Consider the following 17,136-nt stretch of genomic DNA (forward strand, 5'->3'; position numbering starts at 1 on the left):
GCTGATAGTTAAAGTGTGGACCAATGGACGTAATGCAGAAAAAGGAAGAATACACTTGATCTGCGCAGGATAAATCCCTTTAGGGAACAATCATGGCATATTAGACATCGCTGTGCACTAGCGCACAGACGGAAGCCGCGCGAAAAGCCGGCACCAAGAGTGAAATAGTAAAAAAAAAAGAAGAAGAAAAATATGAATAACGAATTCCCAACTTTAATGTTTAGTCGGGTCTATTTAAATACACATTCTTACGTGCCAAATTCAATATACAACATGAATGGAAATTTACCAGCTGACCTGGTAATGTTATGTTTGTAGTTACTGTTTTGGTAACCGTGACAAATCTTTTGGTACTTAGGCAATAGGCGATTTGCATGATGACGTCATTTGACTACAACTACCAGAATCCTTCACTTTTTCTGTTTCTAATGCTAATTAGGGCATATTGTTATTTAAATCCCACTGGGAATTCAAAATTTAAATAACAAAGAACGAAAGGAATTCTGGTAATTGTAGTCAAATGACGACAATGTGCAAATCAGCTATAAACACTTTCTGGCTGACTAAACTCACGCGAAGTGATTATGAAGAGTTGTGTACGCTTTAGTTTAAAACCCATTTCGGACGGATCAGTTACCGGTGATTACGCAATAGATAGAAACATTGAAACATTCACGATAACAAAGAAAATAAATAAAAATCAGAGCTCACAGTCAGTTGAAGAGGAATGGTCTTTGTACACCGCGTCTAGCAAAGTTTTATTGCTAATGAGAAGGAAGTGGAACTGATCTTAGCATGAAAAGCGTGCTTGCCCACGAGTCTCTCGTAGTTCACTAGTCAGCAGTTAGGGACTCAGAGTTTTCCTTTTCGATTCTATATTCTTTTTGCCCAAGTGAAATCCTGTGAACATTTTCATTTTCAATGAACAATGCCTTGCTGAAAAGACAGAAGTGTCCATTTGGGTGTTTCTCGTTGAAGACGTTACAACGTTATAGTTTGATTGGAGAGTGTGTGACTCAGCATTCATTTTACCCCGGTCAAGATTCTCCTATACAGACCTCCTGCTCGGTTAATAAGAGCTAAATAATAATTCACTGAAGATTTTAACGTGTTAAAATAAATAAAGTATGTATGTATGTAGGTCTGTGTATACCAACTACCATGTTATAGTCCAGTTCTCTTCTCCAATTCCAGTTATTTCACAAGTGGCCTATACTAGGTTTTAAAGGCCAGGAAATTGACAGTGAACTCAAGTGGAACAAGCATGTCTCAGAGTGAAATAAAAGAATTATGCAGAAACCAAATCCTCTGAAATTATTCAATTTTTTACAGACTAACGCCCAGTTAGATTACTATTGCAAGGTCGTGTTACCGTCTATAACTTATGGCCTTGTCATTTGGGGCTCATACATCTCATGTGTAAGACCATAGGCGTATGGGCACCTTCTGACATGGGGGGGGGGGGGGAGGGGTGGGGAGAGGGCGATGACCTTCTTGCCCGAAAAAAGTACGCAATGCCCAAATGCGTAAGTGTTGAAATCAGGATGCAAACACACTCAAATTGCAAAAACGTTCACAAAGATAGTTATATTGAAAGCCTACATACTCAATGACCTCTATCGATATTCTCAATCTAGTTGAACTTATTAACAGAAAAGTTCTTCCTTTCATGGCGTTCGTTCAGCTATCAGCTGATCAGCAACAGAGACAGCTGTGTTTCAAGATGGACCGTTTGGATGAGCGAGTATAGGAGCTATCCTATATTCGAGACGAGCGTCTCGACATACTCAAGACTTTCAAAGAACAACATGAGGCATTGCAGGAATCCTTCGAGATACACTGCGTGCGCAGCGTACACTGCAAGCTTTTTATGAATTCAGAAGCCACGTCAATGAGATGGCAAACAACATGGATATACTAGAGGAACACCTCCAGAGAAAAGTTCAAGAAAGAAATTAAAATACATTGTTAAGACATTTCAAACGGCTCTTTTCAGAGCCACCACAAAAACAAAAGTCTTGGTCTTGTCCTTGTTTTGTTGATGGAAAATTGGGAAAGGAAATAATATTCTTACCGTGGATTTCCATGATAGACATTTAACCGGCCTCTAGCTAATAGAAAACCCCAGGTCACTCATATCCTTTCAGTCTTAGTCCTTTTTTTGCAAGGCAAATGTCAGAGAAAGTAGCTTACAAGCCTCGAAATCTAAAAGGAAAGGTTGGAAGGAAAGGAAAGGCCGCTCTTTCGACTGATTACCATGGCGTCTTCGGTGCGCCAACGATACTTCAGATCAGGAGCAAATACACATGGTACACTTTACGGCACTTTACACGGCACTGTCCTCTGCACTGCTTAAGGTACCAACTCTCTTTAGAAACCACTTGACGGCCTACAGTTTCCGGGTCAGGCGTCTAATCAACAGAGTTTCATAAAAAAATAGAAACTTTTTTTACGAGTTCTGGAAATCACGCTAACAGCATTATTTTGTAATCAGGAGCGTTTTTCTCGAAAAATTAAGTAATTTTCGTAGCTGGGTTGGCTGCAGCCCCCCACGTCCCCCCAGCTCGTACGCCTATGCTAGTTTTTTTAGCCGTTCGACCTAGCTGTTAAGGGATGGCAATCCTCTGTCGAGCTCTTCGATAGAGTTTATTGCATTTCTTGTTGTCGCCTCCAGAGTTTCCACTTTCGTACTTAACGCGTTAACGCCGGCGTTCACTTTAGCGTCCACGTTTTTGACATAGCTGTCAAGGTTGTCGAGTTTTGTTTCCATCGCCTCCAGTTTTTTAAGGACAATGTCAAGTTTAGGAAACACGTCCTCCATTTCCAGTACTGAATGCATTTCGTGGATTCCGCAATCCCCTTCTGACAGGTCAAATTTTGATTTTTTATCTTCAGATGGTTGGTTTCGCTAGAGGTAGAGCTACTCTTTCTGCTTTTTCTTTTAAGTTTTTGAAATATATCTGCCATTAAAAAAAAAAAAAAAGTCTCATCAATTCACATTCAGACGGTGCTCACAAAAGCGCGTCTACTCTCGCATGGAGCCATGATAGAGCATATTTCAAATGCAATCTCTAGTAACAACTGAAACTCAGTAAATATTTTTTTTGTTCCTTTGCAGGTTTGGGGAGCGGACTTACCCCCTACTGGTCTAATAAAAGATTTTGTTTAGAAGTTGGAAACTCCATGATTTCAAGAAGTTTCTGGGATAAAAGTTAAGGATGGCAGATGACAATACCCCAGATGAAGGTCAGTTTTAACAGTAGTCTATTTTCGGGTCTATAACAAAAGTGTTCCTCTCTGCATGTTTTGAACATATTATTTACGATCATTTATCAGGTAGAGATTCTTAGATTGGACGACAAAAATCTTTTTACCTCTCCAATTGTTATCAATTCGCTAAAATAATACAATCGCGCGTGCGTTGCTTTGGACAGGAAACGCACTATTGATTTTTGGCTTAAAAATACATACAATTATAGTTTTTGGACCGCACTTCGTTGACTATTCTGGTTCATCGAAAACTAAGGCGAGTAGTATATTAAGTAGAAATTTGAATAGACCCAGGGGCGTAGCTAGGGGGGTCCTGGGGTGCCCGTCAATCCACCCTCCTTTTGTAAGCCTTTTTTAAGCAAACAATCTACAACAGGTCGCGAAAACGACATGATAATCTGGCGAGTAACCTCACTTTGACACAGTTTGAATCCCTGTCCCTTCGAAAAATATTGGGACCATATTCGTATTTTCGGTATAGGACTGGAACTAGCTTGCAACTGAGGCTAATCGGGGATCTTTTCAAAGGCAAATGACATTTATCTCTTTTTAATGATATTGCCCCGCATGAACCTCATGCAAGCTAATTCCAGTCCAATACCGAGAATACATATATATTACGCTATTCAGGTTATTAGAGTAGGAGACCTAAATTTCTTGAGGCTGTCAAACGTGTCTTTAGATAATTAAATTCATTGGCATGAAAGTGGCAGGGGATAAGATAATCCAGTGTTTTAACAAGTGGAAATGCAAAATTTAGACTGGAAGCTTATTAGGCTTAAAATTGAGACTTAAGTCCAGCTGTAAGTCGCTAAGATGTCCACAGAAATATAACTTATCATTCGGTAATCTCAGTGATTTGTCCAGTTTGATTACTTTCTAGGCGAAGATAAAAAAGTATATAAATAGTTGAGTAAACCATGCCCTCAGATTTGGATTTCATTTGTACTTGCAGTGAAATTTATACGGTTGCGCTTTTCGCTCCAATTGCCATTAGCTAGGCGAAAGCATTTTTTGTCGTTTACAGTGAAACCTGTATTAAGCGGACCCTATAGTAAGCGTACACCCTCTATTAAGTGAACACCAGCTTACGTTCCTATATTTTCTTCCCACATTTACTGTAAAATAAACATGCGTTCAATGGACACCTCTGTTACGCGGACGCGGACACCAATACTGAGCCATTTTGTTGTTCAAAACCAGCGATAAGCAGACACTTCAAGGGCTTTCTACTTCTAAAAGTTCTTCTAAGACTCTTAACATTGTCCAGTGATGCCGTTTTAAAGCTAAGTAGATTATTCCAGATTGATGCATTGAATGACTGGACATTGTGCTATGAGCAGTCTTTGATCTTACACTGTGTTACAAAAGGGTTAATAGTTAACCATTAATTCACAATATATGAGAACTTGTTTAGAGCGGACAGCCTGTATTAAGCGGACACTAGTGAGTGTCCGCTTAATACAGGTTTCACTGCATAAACAACCTTAATTGAAAGTCGTGGTTTTTAAATTCCTCTTTCCGACAGATGTTCCAAAGCTTGTACCAAGTCGCCTTCCAACATCTGTTAAGGAGTCGGTCCTAAGACAGTCCACGGCAGCAAATGACAATCAAACCATTGGAAAGCCGAGTGCAATGCGGTTTGACCACGGTAATTATTATCACTGTAATAGTTAAACACGAAAGTGTGTTCTACAAGAGCACAAGCTGCTCTCACTTATTTCGATTTCACCCAAAAATTTAAGGTGGCAGAAGTTGATCCACTCGCGAAAGCAATTTGAAAACCTTATCAGACGCCACAAGAATATAGTACTAAGAATATTTTTCAAGTTAATTTTTTTTCTCCGAATTACAATACAACTACGTTTCTTATGAAAAACCTTTCTTTGTTGCGGTCAAATTCAAATTCAGATCGCTCGACATATTTGGTCGGGCAAAAATGTCCTAACAGGTCCTTACCCATTTTGAACTTTGAAATAATCAGCTCAATAGCAAGCAGTCAGTGAGTGGATTTATGCGCCAATTAGAAGCTCAAATGGAATGGAACCCCACCATAACTATCACTCTGCTTTGAGGGTGAAGTGCATATACCATTTTTCTTTCATTCGACTCCGAAAAATGGCGAGTCTCCCTCCTCCTCCGGAGCAAGCACATACTGCACATACTCAATATTGCAGATTGTGGAAACAGATGTGCACACCCATGGCGAATCCTGACACTTCCCCTAAGATGGCCGCAAAGATCAACGTTGATAAAACATTGTAATCAAAGACAGTCATGGAGGTGTTAACACAACTGATGTCTAGTATGTGCAGTCTCAATCTATAGTATAGGCTTTTGGCAAAGTAAATGACCTTCCCATGTACTGCACCTTTTTGGCGTTGCAGCGTGATCGCGGTCATGTTACATTCTGCATTCTCACTAGCCAATTCGAAACGCCGGCCCTTCGCATCTAAAAGGTAGACTCGAATTTAACATAAATTTCCTAGCGTCGAAGTATAAGAGGGAATGTCCACTAAGACCGAGCCAAATCGAAAATATGTGTCACATGACGGAAACTAAAAAAATTCATATTACGCCTATAGTAAGCCTAGAAACCTGATAGGATTTTTTAGACCCGCCAAAAAAATCACAAATTAGCTACGAACCCAGGTGTGGTGAAAAACACGCAAAATTTAGTGACTCATACCTTATCATAAACTTCGCTCTGTTTAATCTGCATCACAATAACACTCCAGTTTGGGCCTGGAAATTTATTATTGAGGGGTTTACAAGTCTTTTGAGACCAATTCTAGTTCTGTGGGTTAATTTTGAGGGTCACAACGAACCGCTGAAAATCACTAAGATTCGCTTCCTCGAAATTCTTAACTATGCACACTTTTTCAAGCGGCAAATTCCCTACCCGGTAAAATACCAAAACACCTAAGATTCTGACATTTCGAAAGAAGAAATTTCATTGTAAAACCTAGTTTAAATATTGTATTCGGGCTTTTCAACAGCGCTGAGTAGTAACGCTCTCAAAATCGTGATAATCACAACACCAACCTGCTAGAAACGAAAACAAAAGGCAAGTGCCTCTGACCAGATAATCAAACGGAACATTTGATTTCCTCGGTATTTGGACTTTAACTGTGTTTTCAAGTCATGTTTAGCTCACCTTCTGAAAGATATTACATTCAAATATTTTAAAGTACTTGTGTATTCAGAATCCTACACGATAACCATTGTGACGCATGAAGCACGAGTCGGTAAAGTACATCACCTCCTTGTTGACATTCAACTAATGACTCCGAGATAATCCACCAGATTCCTATCCCTTGTTCTTAAATGGAAATCAGTCAAAGTAGTGAAGCTTTCCAGCGTCAGTCCCTTAATTGCTAGAACAAGGTGTTATGTTCTGTGTTCCACTGGTTCGAGCTGAAATGTAATGGCGTCCGATGGCGGTTAAATTTAAAATTGTCTGTCACGTAATGGTCAATTGATGGGATTTTGTCACGCGTTAGAGAATAATGAATCGAAAGATTTAATAACGCATAAATAATTTGTATTGTAAAGCTATGTGGACATACGGAAAGCGATATGGAAACGTTTAAATCTTAACGTAAAATTTTTCGGCGCCAGAAATCGCACGAAAACTGCAAAGACTGAATGTTGATCTAACGAAAAGATAGCACACAATCAACCAAAGGCGATGCAAACAAGGCAAACAATGGAAAACCATTTATATTTTGACTAGCACCTATATAGTCGCAAAAACATTTAAATTAATTCCATGTGAAACACGATTTGCAGCGAAGGTACTCTTGATTTTAACAAGGGAAACAAAAAGGGCGCCCATTCGTCTCAAGCAAGTTCACTTTCCACCGTGCGGGTACTCCTAGAAAAATTGGGTGGGGTATGTGGCCCGCTTTCCAAAACCCTTATCCTATTTATAACCAAAATTTGCGATTTTCCCTACCCTATTAATAACCTGGCCAAAAATTCGATTCGCTATTTATGGCCGTTACGGCTGGCACAGTTGCTCTAAACATAATTTATGAAGGGCTTTTGTTGATGGTCTCATCGATAATCATGAAAAACTAGCTTTCTTCTAAAAAAAAAACATAATTAATTCAAGACCAGAGTGCAGAAACAATATCCTATTTCTCAAAAAAAAAAAAAAAAAGGCCAAAATCGGTATCCTATTTAGTACGCTGGACAAAACTGTTCTGGATTGACGTTTTACTACAAAAAATTAAACAAAAAAAGTGACCTAAATAATTTTGCGATTTTCTTTAACTTTACCAAATTCCACATAGAAAACTTATTTTTATATCGATCACGCAAGGATGCCTTGCGTTACACCTCGTCCAAATTCGGTAACTACGTCTCAAAAGTATGCAAAATCACGTGATTTCTGAGAAAAAAGAGTCTTATTTGGAGTGTTGTTTTGCTAAGAAACCTAACGTGTTGGTGGATTTTTTTGTGACGATTTTGACAAGAAAGCACGAGAGAGACTTACAACTTACGTGGGGGAAAGACGATACTGTCTTCACAAAGTGATCTCCTTTGAAGTCTCACTGTTCTTGCCACAAGGTCGGTCTTTCACCTGTTACAGTTGAAGATGGCTGCTTTTAGCTCAACCTTCGTAAAAGCAACAAGTGCACAAAATACTGCTGTGTTAAAGCGTTGTCGGCCAAGAACCTCGGACAGTGCTAGTTTCTGGGGCCTGTTTCTCCAAAGCTCCCGTAAATACCGGGTCCGACAACTTACCGGGCCGGTTAACGGGAAACTTTACCGGGCCCGAAATAGCGTTTCTCGAAGCACCCGTAAATTTTCCCGGTACTTACCGGGCCCGATAAAATAGCGGGTTGTTACATATCTCTAGCGCACGCTTCACGCTCGTTCGCGAGAGAAGGAGAAACACTTGGGACTATACGTACACATTCGATTCTGATCGATTCTGTTGTTTTGCAGAAAACTGCGAAGTTTAACTTCGAAGTTATCATTGTGTCAAAGGAGAGCAACTGAGAGAGATCGTCATTTTGCATGGTCATATTATTTGAAAGTGATGATCAATTGCCTTTTGTAGCTCGATTCGAAGACTTCGATCAACAATCTCGCTCTTTTCTAGGAGTGTTGTCTTTTTCCGTGATTCATTCTAATTCAAAATGTTCCGCTGAGCAATCAAACAAGATCTGCGGACCGCCGAGGAAACAGTGTGAACTTGAAACAAACACTTATTTCAGTAATTTATACTGATACGAATTTCGCTTAAGTAAGTGTACAGAATATTGGGAATAAGGAAGGATCTTAATAAAATTTTAAGGTGTGATTTAATCGTTTTCCCCGACAAACACCAAGCGTAATTTTCACTGATCCCAAATCGACTGTTCTAGCATAAAGCAAGCTAAGATCAATAGAAATGCGACTGAAACAATTATGTGATCGGGGAGAATGATTTTAAAGTTCTTTATTCTCGTTTATCTATCGTGAGTAGTACGCTTCTTCGTGTGTCATCTAGCTAGAAATGCTATAACCAACATTTGTCAGCATTTGTGCACCGCGCCTAATGCGACTCTTCGCAATCGCTCTATTATGTTTACTTTTTGTACAATGTCTGTTTTCTAATTTCCTCCTCCAAAAAAAGTAAAAAAGAATCTGCAATTAAAACACAGGAAACAGGTTTGGCTTGCAGTAAGATCAGGTCTGCGTGACAGGAACCCATTTTGATGTTCATACAAAGAAGCCATTTCGAAAACGCGCGGCGAGTGATCGGCGTTTACATGACAGTGTTTATCTATTCATTAATTTTTTTTCCCGCCGTTTGTTGGTTTTGAAAAACAATAACATAGAACTTCACAGTTATATAGCGCTTCCATGCAAACGCCTTCAAACTGTAAAAAATAAAACAACAATTATATTTACCTAGGTTTTCGGAGCCAGCGGGCAGCTTTTCGACGTGTTTCTCTCCAATTCCTCCTTAAACTCCTCAACGAGCCACTCTATTCTTGCTCGTGAGAGCCGAAATCGTTCAGTGACTTCGCAGTCAGCCATATCGGCTAGAAAGGGGCGTCTTTGATAAGACCGTGAAACAAAAAAGTCCACCCACGGCCGCCATTTTGTTTGGTTTTGCAACATTTGTGACTTCCCGGTAACTTTACGGGAGGTCATGACCATCCGTAAACTACCGGGCAAGTTACCGGAAAAATTAACGGGATCGAAAATAACGGGAGCTTCGAGAAACACCCGAAAAGTTTACGGGGACTTACCGGGTGATTTACCGGGCCCGATAATTTACCGGGTCTTTCGAGAAACAGGCCCCTGGGCCTGTTTCTGGGCTCATCCACCTGGAGCTTGTCATTTTCTCGCATTTTCTTGCATAACAGCTTGAAATAACTTTGTTTGGTTTTCCTTGTGGCCCTTCAGTGGTAGAATCACAACTCGAATCTTTGATTTTCTAAACCGCTGACGTATCACAGGATTACAATGCTGTTAACATGGATTATTGTCCTTCTTCATGCCAACTTGTCGAATTATGAGAAAAATTCACAAACACGCAACGATATTCTTCGCACAACAACACTGGTCTAACACTAGGACGTTGATGTAGACCCGCTAACTATTTTTTCTCGGAAATAGCGCAATTTTCCGTACTTTTGGGATTTCCTCGCAAATTTAGATAAGCTGTAACGCAAATTTTCCTTGCGTGATCTATATGAAAATATCTTTTTATGTGTGGAATTTAATAAGGTTTAAGACAATGAAAAAAATTTTTGCATCGCTTTGATTGTTTTTATTTCTGTCAGAAAACTTCGATCCAGAACAGTTTTGTCCAGTGCACTATTACCAAAACGGCTGAAAAACCATACCCTTTGGGGTTGCACAAACCTCTATAGCCCATATAAGGGAGTACCCTAGGAACTTTCCACTACAATCGTTAGTTTTTCAATGCATACCATAGACTACTTTTTCTACAGATTGTTTGTTTTATACATTTCCTGTCATTCTACTACGTCATTTTTTGGTCTTGTATTTCAGCGCCGGAGTTCTGTATAAAAAAACCCTCATGCAATGAATTCAAACAGTACAAAAGACTGATCTGATGTAATCCATATGCCAAAACTACGCACCACACACACCTTTCTCTCAAGAGGTGGGAGGTGATAAAATTGTCACGTGTCGAAGTGTACATGCAATGAACCAACAAATATTTCCCTTTTTATGTCGTTTCATTGTTGGAAAAAAAGACGTTTACAAGACCGACCGCTATTTGTGTTTTATTCCTCGTTAAACTACGATGGCCCAAGAATAAAAGCCTTTATGATACAGTTTTTGAGCGGTATGGCCAAGAAACGTTGAAGATTGTTAGAGACTACGAGAAGGATTTAGCACGCTTCAACAAGGCATCACTGGATATTGGTTTCTTACAAAAGTGCAAGTTGTTCCACATTTTCCCAAAGTTCCTCAATTTCAAGCTTAGCAAAGACGAGTTTCATGAAACAAGAGCATGCCGCAGGTTCAAGGAGGATTTGTTGAAGTATGAGTTGGCCCAGAAGACTTCTGTCCGCCGTAATTTCCAACGGTCGTATGAGTCAGCGCGTTTCTCACTGAAGACCATTCTCTCTCCCATTGATTACAACCACGTTTGCTCTGTTGTTGAAACGAAGGCTTTTAAGATCAAAGAGCACAATTCGCGCAAGCTTGAAAAGAAATTCAACAATCTGAAACGTAAATTTGGAATCCCCAAAGTGTCAAATTTAAACAACGACGACATCATTTTCAACTATTCACATCGTGTCTTGACTGACACCGAGAAGAACGTTCTAGCACGTGGTTTACGATTCTGCCTGCCTCCTAAAAACGTTGATAAATATGATGTCAAATGCTCTTTTGAGTTACTCTATCGTGATCTTGTTAAACTGGAACTTCCATTAAGCAACGATAACCAAGATCGACTCAGAAGTCAGCTGAGGAATATTTCCTATAACTACATTTATTCCTATGACTTTTCTAAACAGAAAAACATTCTTAGTAAGGACGAGTGGAAAGCCCTATTTGGTTTACGCAATGATCACAGCATCATCATCACCAAACCGGACAAAGGAAATGGCGTTGTCATTGTTAGCAGATCTGTTTATCTCAACAAAATGAAACAGTTAATTTCTGATGGCACCAAATTCAAACCATTAACGCACAATCCAACTAAATCTAGAGAAGAAAGTCTGTCCACATATCTTCGCAAGCTTAGAAATGATAAAATTATTGATGAAGCAACATTCCACAAGATTTTACCCAGTGGATCGTCTCCTGGTGTGCTGTATGGTCTCCCAAAGGTTCATAAAACCGGTTGCCCGTTCCGCCCTATAGTTTCATCTGTTAACACCTACAACTACAACCTTGTTTCTTACCTTGTTGGTATACTTCAGCCGATTTCGACAAACCAACATACTGTTAAGGACTCTTTTAGCTTTACAGACTGGGCAAAAAAACACAAACATGACAATGGAATAATGTGCTCCTTTGATGTCTGCTCACTATTTACAAATGTGCCACTCGATGAAACAATACAGATTTGTCTTGAAAAACTGTATTCTCTACCCGATCCTCCGACATTACCTCGTGATGCTCTGCATAAATTATTAGAATTTGCCACTAAGAAAAGCCATTTTCTCTTCGATGACCAATACTACGACCAAATAGATGGAGTAGCCATAGGTTCACCGTTAGGCCCAGTTTTGGCGAACATTTTCATGTGTCACTTTGGAGAAAGATGGGTCACGAAAGGTCAAATTCGTCCGTCACTCTGGTATAGGTACGTTGATGACACTTTCACCATGTTTGACAGCAAAGATACTGCTAATGAGTTCCTGTGATATTTAAACAGTCGTCACGAGAGTATCAAATTTACTATTGATTTTGAACAAGACAATGAAATTCCTTTTTTAGACATCCTCATCAAACGCTGACAAACAACACTTTTGCCACATCCATCTACCGGAAAAAGACGTTTACTGACCTTTATACTAAATGGGATTCCTTCACTCCACGCGAGTACAAAATAAATCTCATTCGTACACTTACTTATCGCTGTTACCGAATTTGCTCCTCCGCTTTCCTGCTTAAATCTGCCCTTGATGACCTTCGCAAACTCCTGCTTCAAAATGGCTACCCACAAGGTATTATCACTTACAACATTAACGACGTCCTAAACAGAAACAGAAACAAGCCAAGCAGCCCCGTCCCTACGGTTCCGAAGAAAGATATTATCATCTTATTACCCTACTTAGGTGTACAAAGTGACCAAGTCTCTAAGCGTCTGAAATCATGTGTATACAATTTCTGTTCATTTGTCAATCTTAAGATAATTTTTCAAAGCACTCGCCGAATCAAATCTTTCTTTCAATACAAGGACCGTCTAAATCGTTCACAGAAATCTAAGGTCATTTATAAAGCTGCTTGCTGGGACTGCAGTGACTTTTACATAGGCAAAACAAAACGACGGCTTCATGATAGGAAAACGGAGCATTTCAAGGCTCTCACTAAGAATGACCCCACATCAGCCATTGCCGACCATATAAAAGCCACAGGTCACAACATCAAGTGGGATCATTTTGATATTCTAGCGTCTGGTAAAACAGATTATCATTGTAAAATTAAAGAAACTTTGCTCATCCAAGAACTTAAGCCGGCTCTTAATGTAAACGTCAGCAGTGAGAAGCTGATACTTTATTAATAAGCTTAGGCTTTTATTGTTTTACTGTTAAGAAACAGATGTTTCTTAATCTCGTTTCCAGACCCCTTATTTACATTTCATATATAGTTTTCAAAAGTTGTAACAGTCTTTATTCCACTTTTGAAAATGTATGTTGCGTAGCATACGAAACGTCAAGTTATTAAAATGCGTAAGTTTAATATGTTTATCACCGCTATTTGTGTTTTATTCCTCGTTAAAGACCGAGAGATTTCATGGCGTGAATTTAGTCTTTCAGCTTTTTGAGAATAGTTTCTCTCTATGACGAGATGGATCTCACAGTGGCATAGTTTCTTTTTGCATGGTACTTATGTCTTTTCCCAAGGTAGGACGCTGCGTGACCCAGCCGAACGAGTCCACTGAACGAGAGCGGCCGTAAATTCGCTCCAAATGGTCCGAAAAACTATCGTCCATGTATGTGAAATGTCGAGGCGATCGGAGCATTTGAAGCAAATTTACGGCCATTTTCGTTCAGTGAACCCGTTCGGCTGGGTTCACGCAGTGCCCTACCTTGGGAAAAGATAGAGGACAAAGCAAAGAAGCCAAAAACCACCTAAAATGATCATAAATCAGCCTAGAAACCTCACGCGAAACCAGGAACTTGATCATACGGTACCAGAAGCATGATAGGCTTATTTTTATTCATGATTCTTCGTATGCGTTAGGCTTAAGAATAAAACCCTTTTTCCTGAACAAATCCTTAAATTCGATTGTTGTGAAACACGAGAACTGATATATGTAGCGTGAGGGACACTCATTTGCAAGATTGGGCTACCTGTGATATCACCACCGGCTGCGAAACCTTGTTAGTAGCAACAAGAATGGTTATACCAACCCTCAAAAGAAGATGGCTGACTTTTCCATGACAGTATATACCATTCGCCATTGATCTCTCGCATGAAATAGTTAGATACAAAACGTCATACAACCCCTAAACCCCCTCCTTAGGGGAAGGGGGTTGGGGGTGTACTGTCCAAAGTTTTGGTGTAGGTGTACGGCCAGAACCTTGAAACCATCAACCCAAAATCTGTCATTTTCTATATCATATATGCAACGACAACAACAACAACAACTTTTTTATTATGACTCGCATATTTACAATTTTACAGAAATATATACACATTAAGTTAAAAAAGCTTGACAATAGCAACAGCGCGAACCCGCAGATAGCCTGGGCTAATCTAGGCAGGCCACATCTATATTTATATTAGATCATTAATACATAAATAAGCTTGCTATGCAACTACTTATAGAAGGATTTACAAAACCGTTTAATACAAGTACATTTACAAATTTTGATTGACACTAGAAGCTATGATTTACTAGAGATGAACTAAACTATGGGTTGAAATTAATCAGGAACTAAATTTAAGAACCTGAGTCAGGGTGTCAGACCTGAACCACAAATCGACCCATAAAATTAGTACACGGCTCTAATATGACGGTGGTAAAGGGTATTTTCGTGACCCGTGATCGGTCCTTTTTATTTCCTGTGAAATGTGAAATAGCCATTTCTATCCTCGTGAATCGTGATTTCCATAGTCGCCGTGAACCGTAATTTTCCAAAACGTTCTCTTTTATTTTCCGTGAAGCGCGAAATGCCAATGTTGAATTTTTCGTGAATTGTGAAAGGGCTGCTTTATTTTCCGTGAAACGTGATCTATACCCCCCTTTACCACCCTCTAATATATGACCATCGCTCACCAGAAAAGACCCCATCAGCTTAAACATTTGAAAAGGGCTACAAATTTGCAATGTTACTGCGGAAATAATCGGTTCCTTGTAAACAAAATAACTAATGCCAAGCAAGACTAAAACACACACACCCTATTTCAGTCTCTATACCTTTGGATTTAAACGTTTCCATATCATGATTCTTCTTTCTAAATGTTAAAATTTACGGTGTTTCGGTGTTTTACCGGGTAGCAAATTTGCCGCCTGTGTGCATAATTGAGAATTTCGAGGAAGCGAATCTAGGTGATTTTCAGCGGCTCGTCGTGACCTTGAAAATTTACTCACAAAACCCCTGAACAATAAATTTCCAGGCTAAAACTGTGATGTGGATTAAACAGCGCGAGGTTTATGATAAGGTCAGTACGGGTCACTAAATTTTGAATGTTTTTCACCACACCTGAGGTCTTAACTAATTTGTGATTTTATGGCGGGTTTAAAAAACTATATGTCTGGGCGTAATATGAAAAATTTTGATATTTCATTATGTGCAATGACTGGCGCTATGTTAGTGGACATTCCGTCTTAATTGCTTGGTGTTGGGCGTACCTTAATAAACTCAACGACGAAAATAAACTGTTTGCCGGCAAACGGAAAAGATCGTGGGACATTTCGCGGTGCAAGCAGTTGACATGCATTCATTCTGGCAGTTGACTTGCCTGCCTTGTCCGATATTACCCTGTTTTTCTCATTTAAGATTCGATCTGACTAGTGCCAAAATTGGTATTCCTCCTTCCCTGGCACAAGGACTCGCAACGCTTGTCTTGAGGGAAAGTGATCTCACCGGGTACTCCTAAAAGTTATCTGACAAACGCAAAGTTTACATTTCTAAAACCTTAACAATTCGCCATTTTGGTCAGGTTACTATGAAGGCCTGCTCTTGTGTGAATAATTTCAATCCTTTGGATTTTTTAGTGGAATGAATGAATGAAGATGTTTGTATATAAAAACTCAAGTCCTAAGGATAGAAACATCGATATCAGAATAGCTCTCAACTCACTATGATAATTGTGAAGGCGTGGAGACGTAAAATAAAATCTGGACTTCGTCTCATTTGATAGATTCTGTTAAGAAATTCAATTGATTATAGTTGTTTACGATGTGAAGTTTATATGAAATAATTCATATATGAACTGCGGTTGTATATGATAGTGAGGAATGATCATCGCAGTAAATTTTCCAATTTAAGCAATTGGAAAGAAGAAGCCTGAAAAAATCAGGGCTTCAACAGGATTCGAACCCGTGACCTCCGCGATACCGGAGGTCACGGGTTCGAATCCCGTTGAAGCCCTGATTTTTTCAGGCTTTTTCTTTCCAATTGCTTAAATTGGAAAACTTACTGCGATGATCATTCCTCACTATCATATAGTTGTTTACCTTTATAAAATATATGAGGTACTGCGCGCGTTCTCATTGGTTAACAGAGAGTTACAATACCCATGCGCTATTGTACTGGTAAACACACGGTTCTCGATGAGGTAGCTCTAAGAGAGAACTCATAACTCTAGCGATAACAGGTCATAACAAATGTAATAAACAGTTTCGGCTTTCACACTGCGTGAAAGCCAAAATATTCGAAGTATTCTAGACGCGAATATGTGATTGTGCAGCAATAGAATCCTAGAGTATTCAAGCCGCACACAACACGTGACGTACACCTGCAATATTCGAATCGAATATGGTGGAATACGCTCCGTTCATAATCGTTCTTGGATTTTTGTTAAAGTATACCACACATCTGTCGTACTCCTAGAGTATGATGGCGAGCCCTTTGTAAGCAGAATTTTATGAAACAATATAACACTTCGGGTGCATAGCATTCTCCTGGAAGCAAAATTTAGATTATGAATTTAAAGTATGTGCAATCTATGGGGCGCCGAACCAATCAATATTCCCTACATTTTCCTATAGTCCGTTTGACTTTCTATATGCTCAACTCGACTTTTCACATGCTCAACTCGCTTTTTATATGGTCAACTAATCACTTTTTACATGGTCAACTCGACTTTTTATATGGTCAACTAATCACTTTTTATATGGTCAACACGACTTTTTTTATGGTCAACTAATCACTTTTTATTTGGTCAACACGACGTTTTTATGGTCATATATTTATTTTATTTATGGTCAACTTGCGAATATTTCAATGACGACCGCAATGCATTGCGCCCAAACTCAAACAAAGATGGCTGCCAGCAATGAAGATGAGCAGGCGGTGCAGCAAATCTCCTCGGCACGTGCCATTGCCAAGGAGGCCCTTGAGGCGATTGGAAAATTGCAGAGTAATGACATTCGACATGTGGCAGCGTTGACGGCTACCAACAGCTCTTCGACTAGCTCTAGCCCGTCTTCAAGCTCGGGGTCCATTGCAGCAGAGCTTGCTCGGCGATTCCCAAGTTACA

At 39.5% G+C, this 17,136-nt stretch overlaps 1 protein-coding gene across 1 annotated transcript in view; it reads left to right on the top strand.

Moving 5' to 3' along the window:
• Window positions 1-17,136, top strand: part of LOC145487131 (uncharacterized) — a 76,386-nt gene that overhangs the window by 11,603 nt on the left and 47,647 nt on the right. Inside the window, exons 2-3 of the mRNA XM_081465858.1 lie at window positions 3,119-3,246; window positions 4,799-4,921. Coding sequence (XP_081321984.1) covers window positions 3,219-3,246; window positions 4,799-4,921 — 151 coding nt within the window. The 5' untranslated portion in view covers window positions 3,119-3,218. The remainder of the gene's footprint in view (window positions 1-3,118; window positions 3,247-4,798; window positions 4,922-17,136) is intronic.

This window comes from Orbicella franksi, chromosome 5, assembly GCF_964199315.1.
Source record: "Orbicella franksi chromosome 5, jaOrbFran1.1, whole genome shotgun sequence".
In the NCBI taxonomy this organism is placed as follows: domain Eukaryota; kingdom Metazoa; phylum Cnidaria; class Anthozoa; order Scleractinia; family Merulinidae; genus Orbicella; species Orbicella franksi.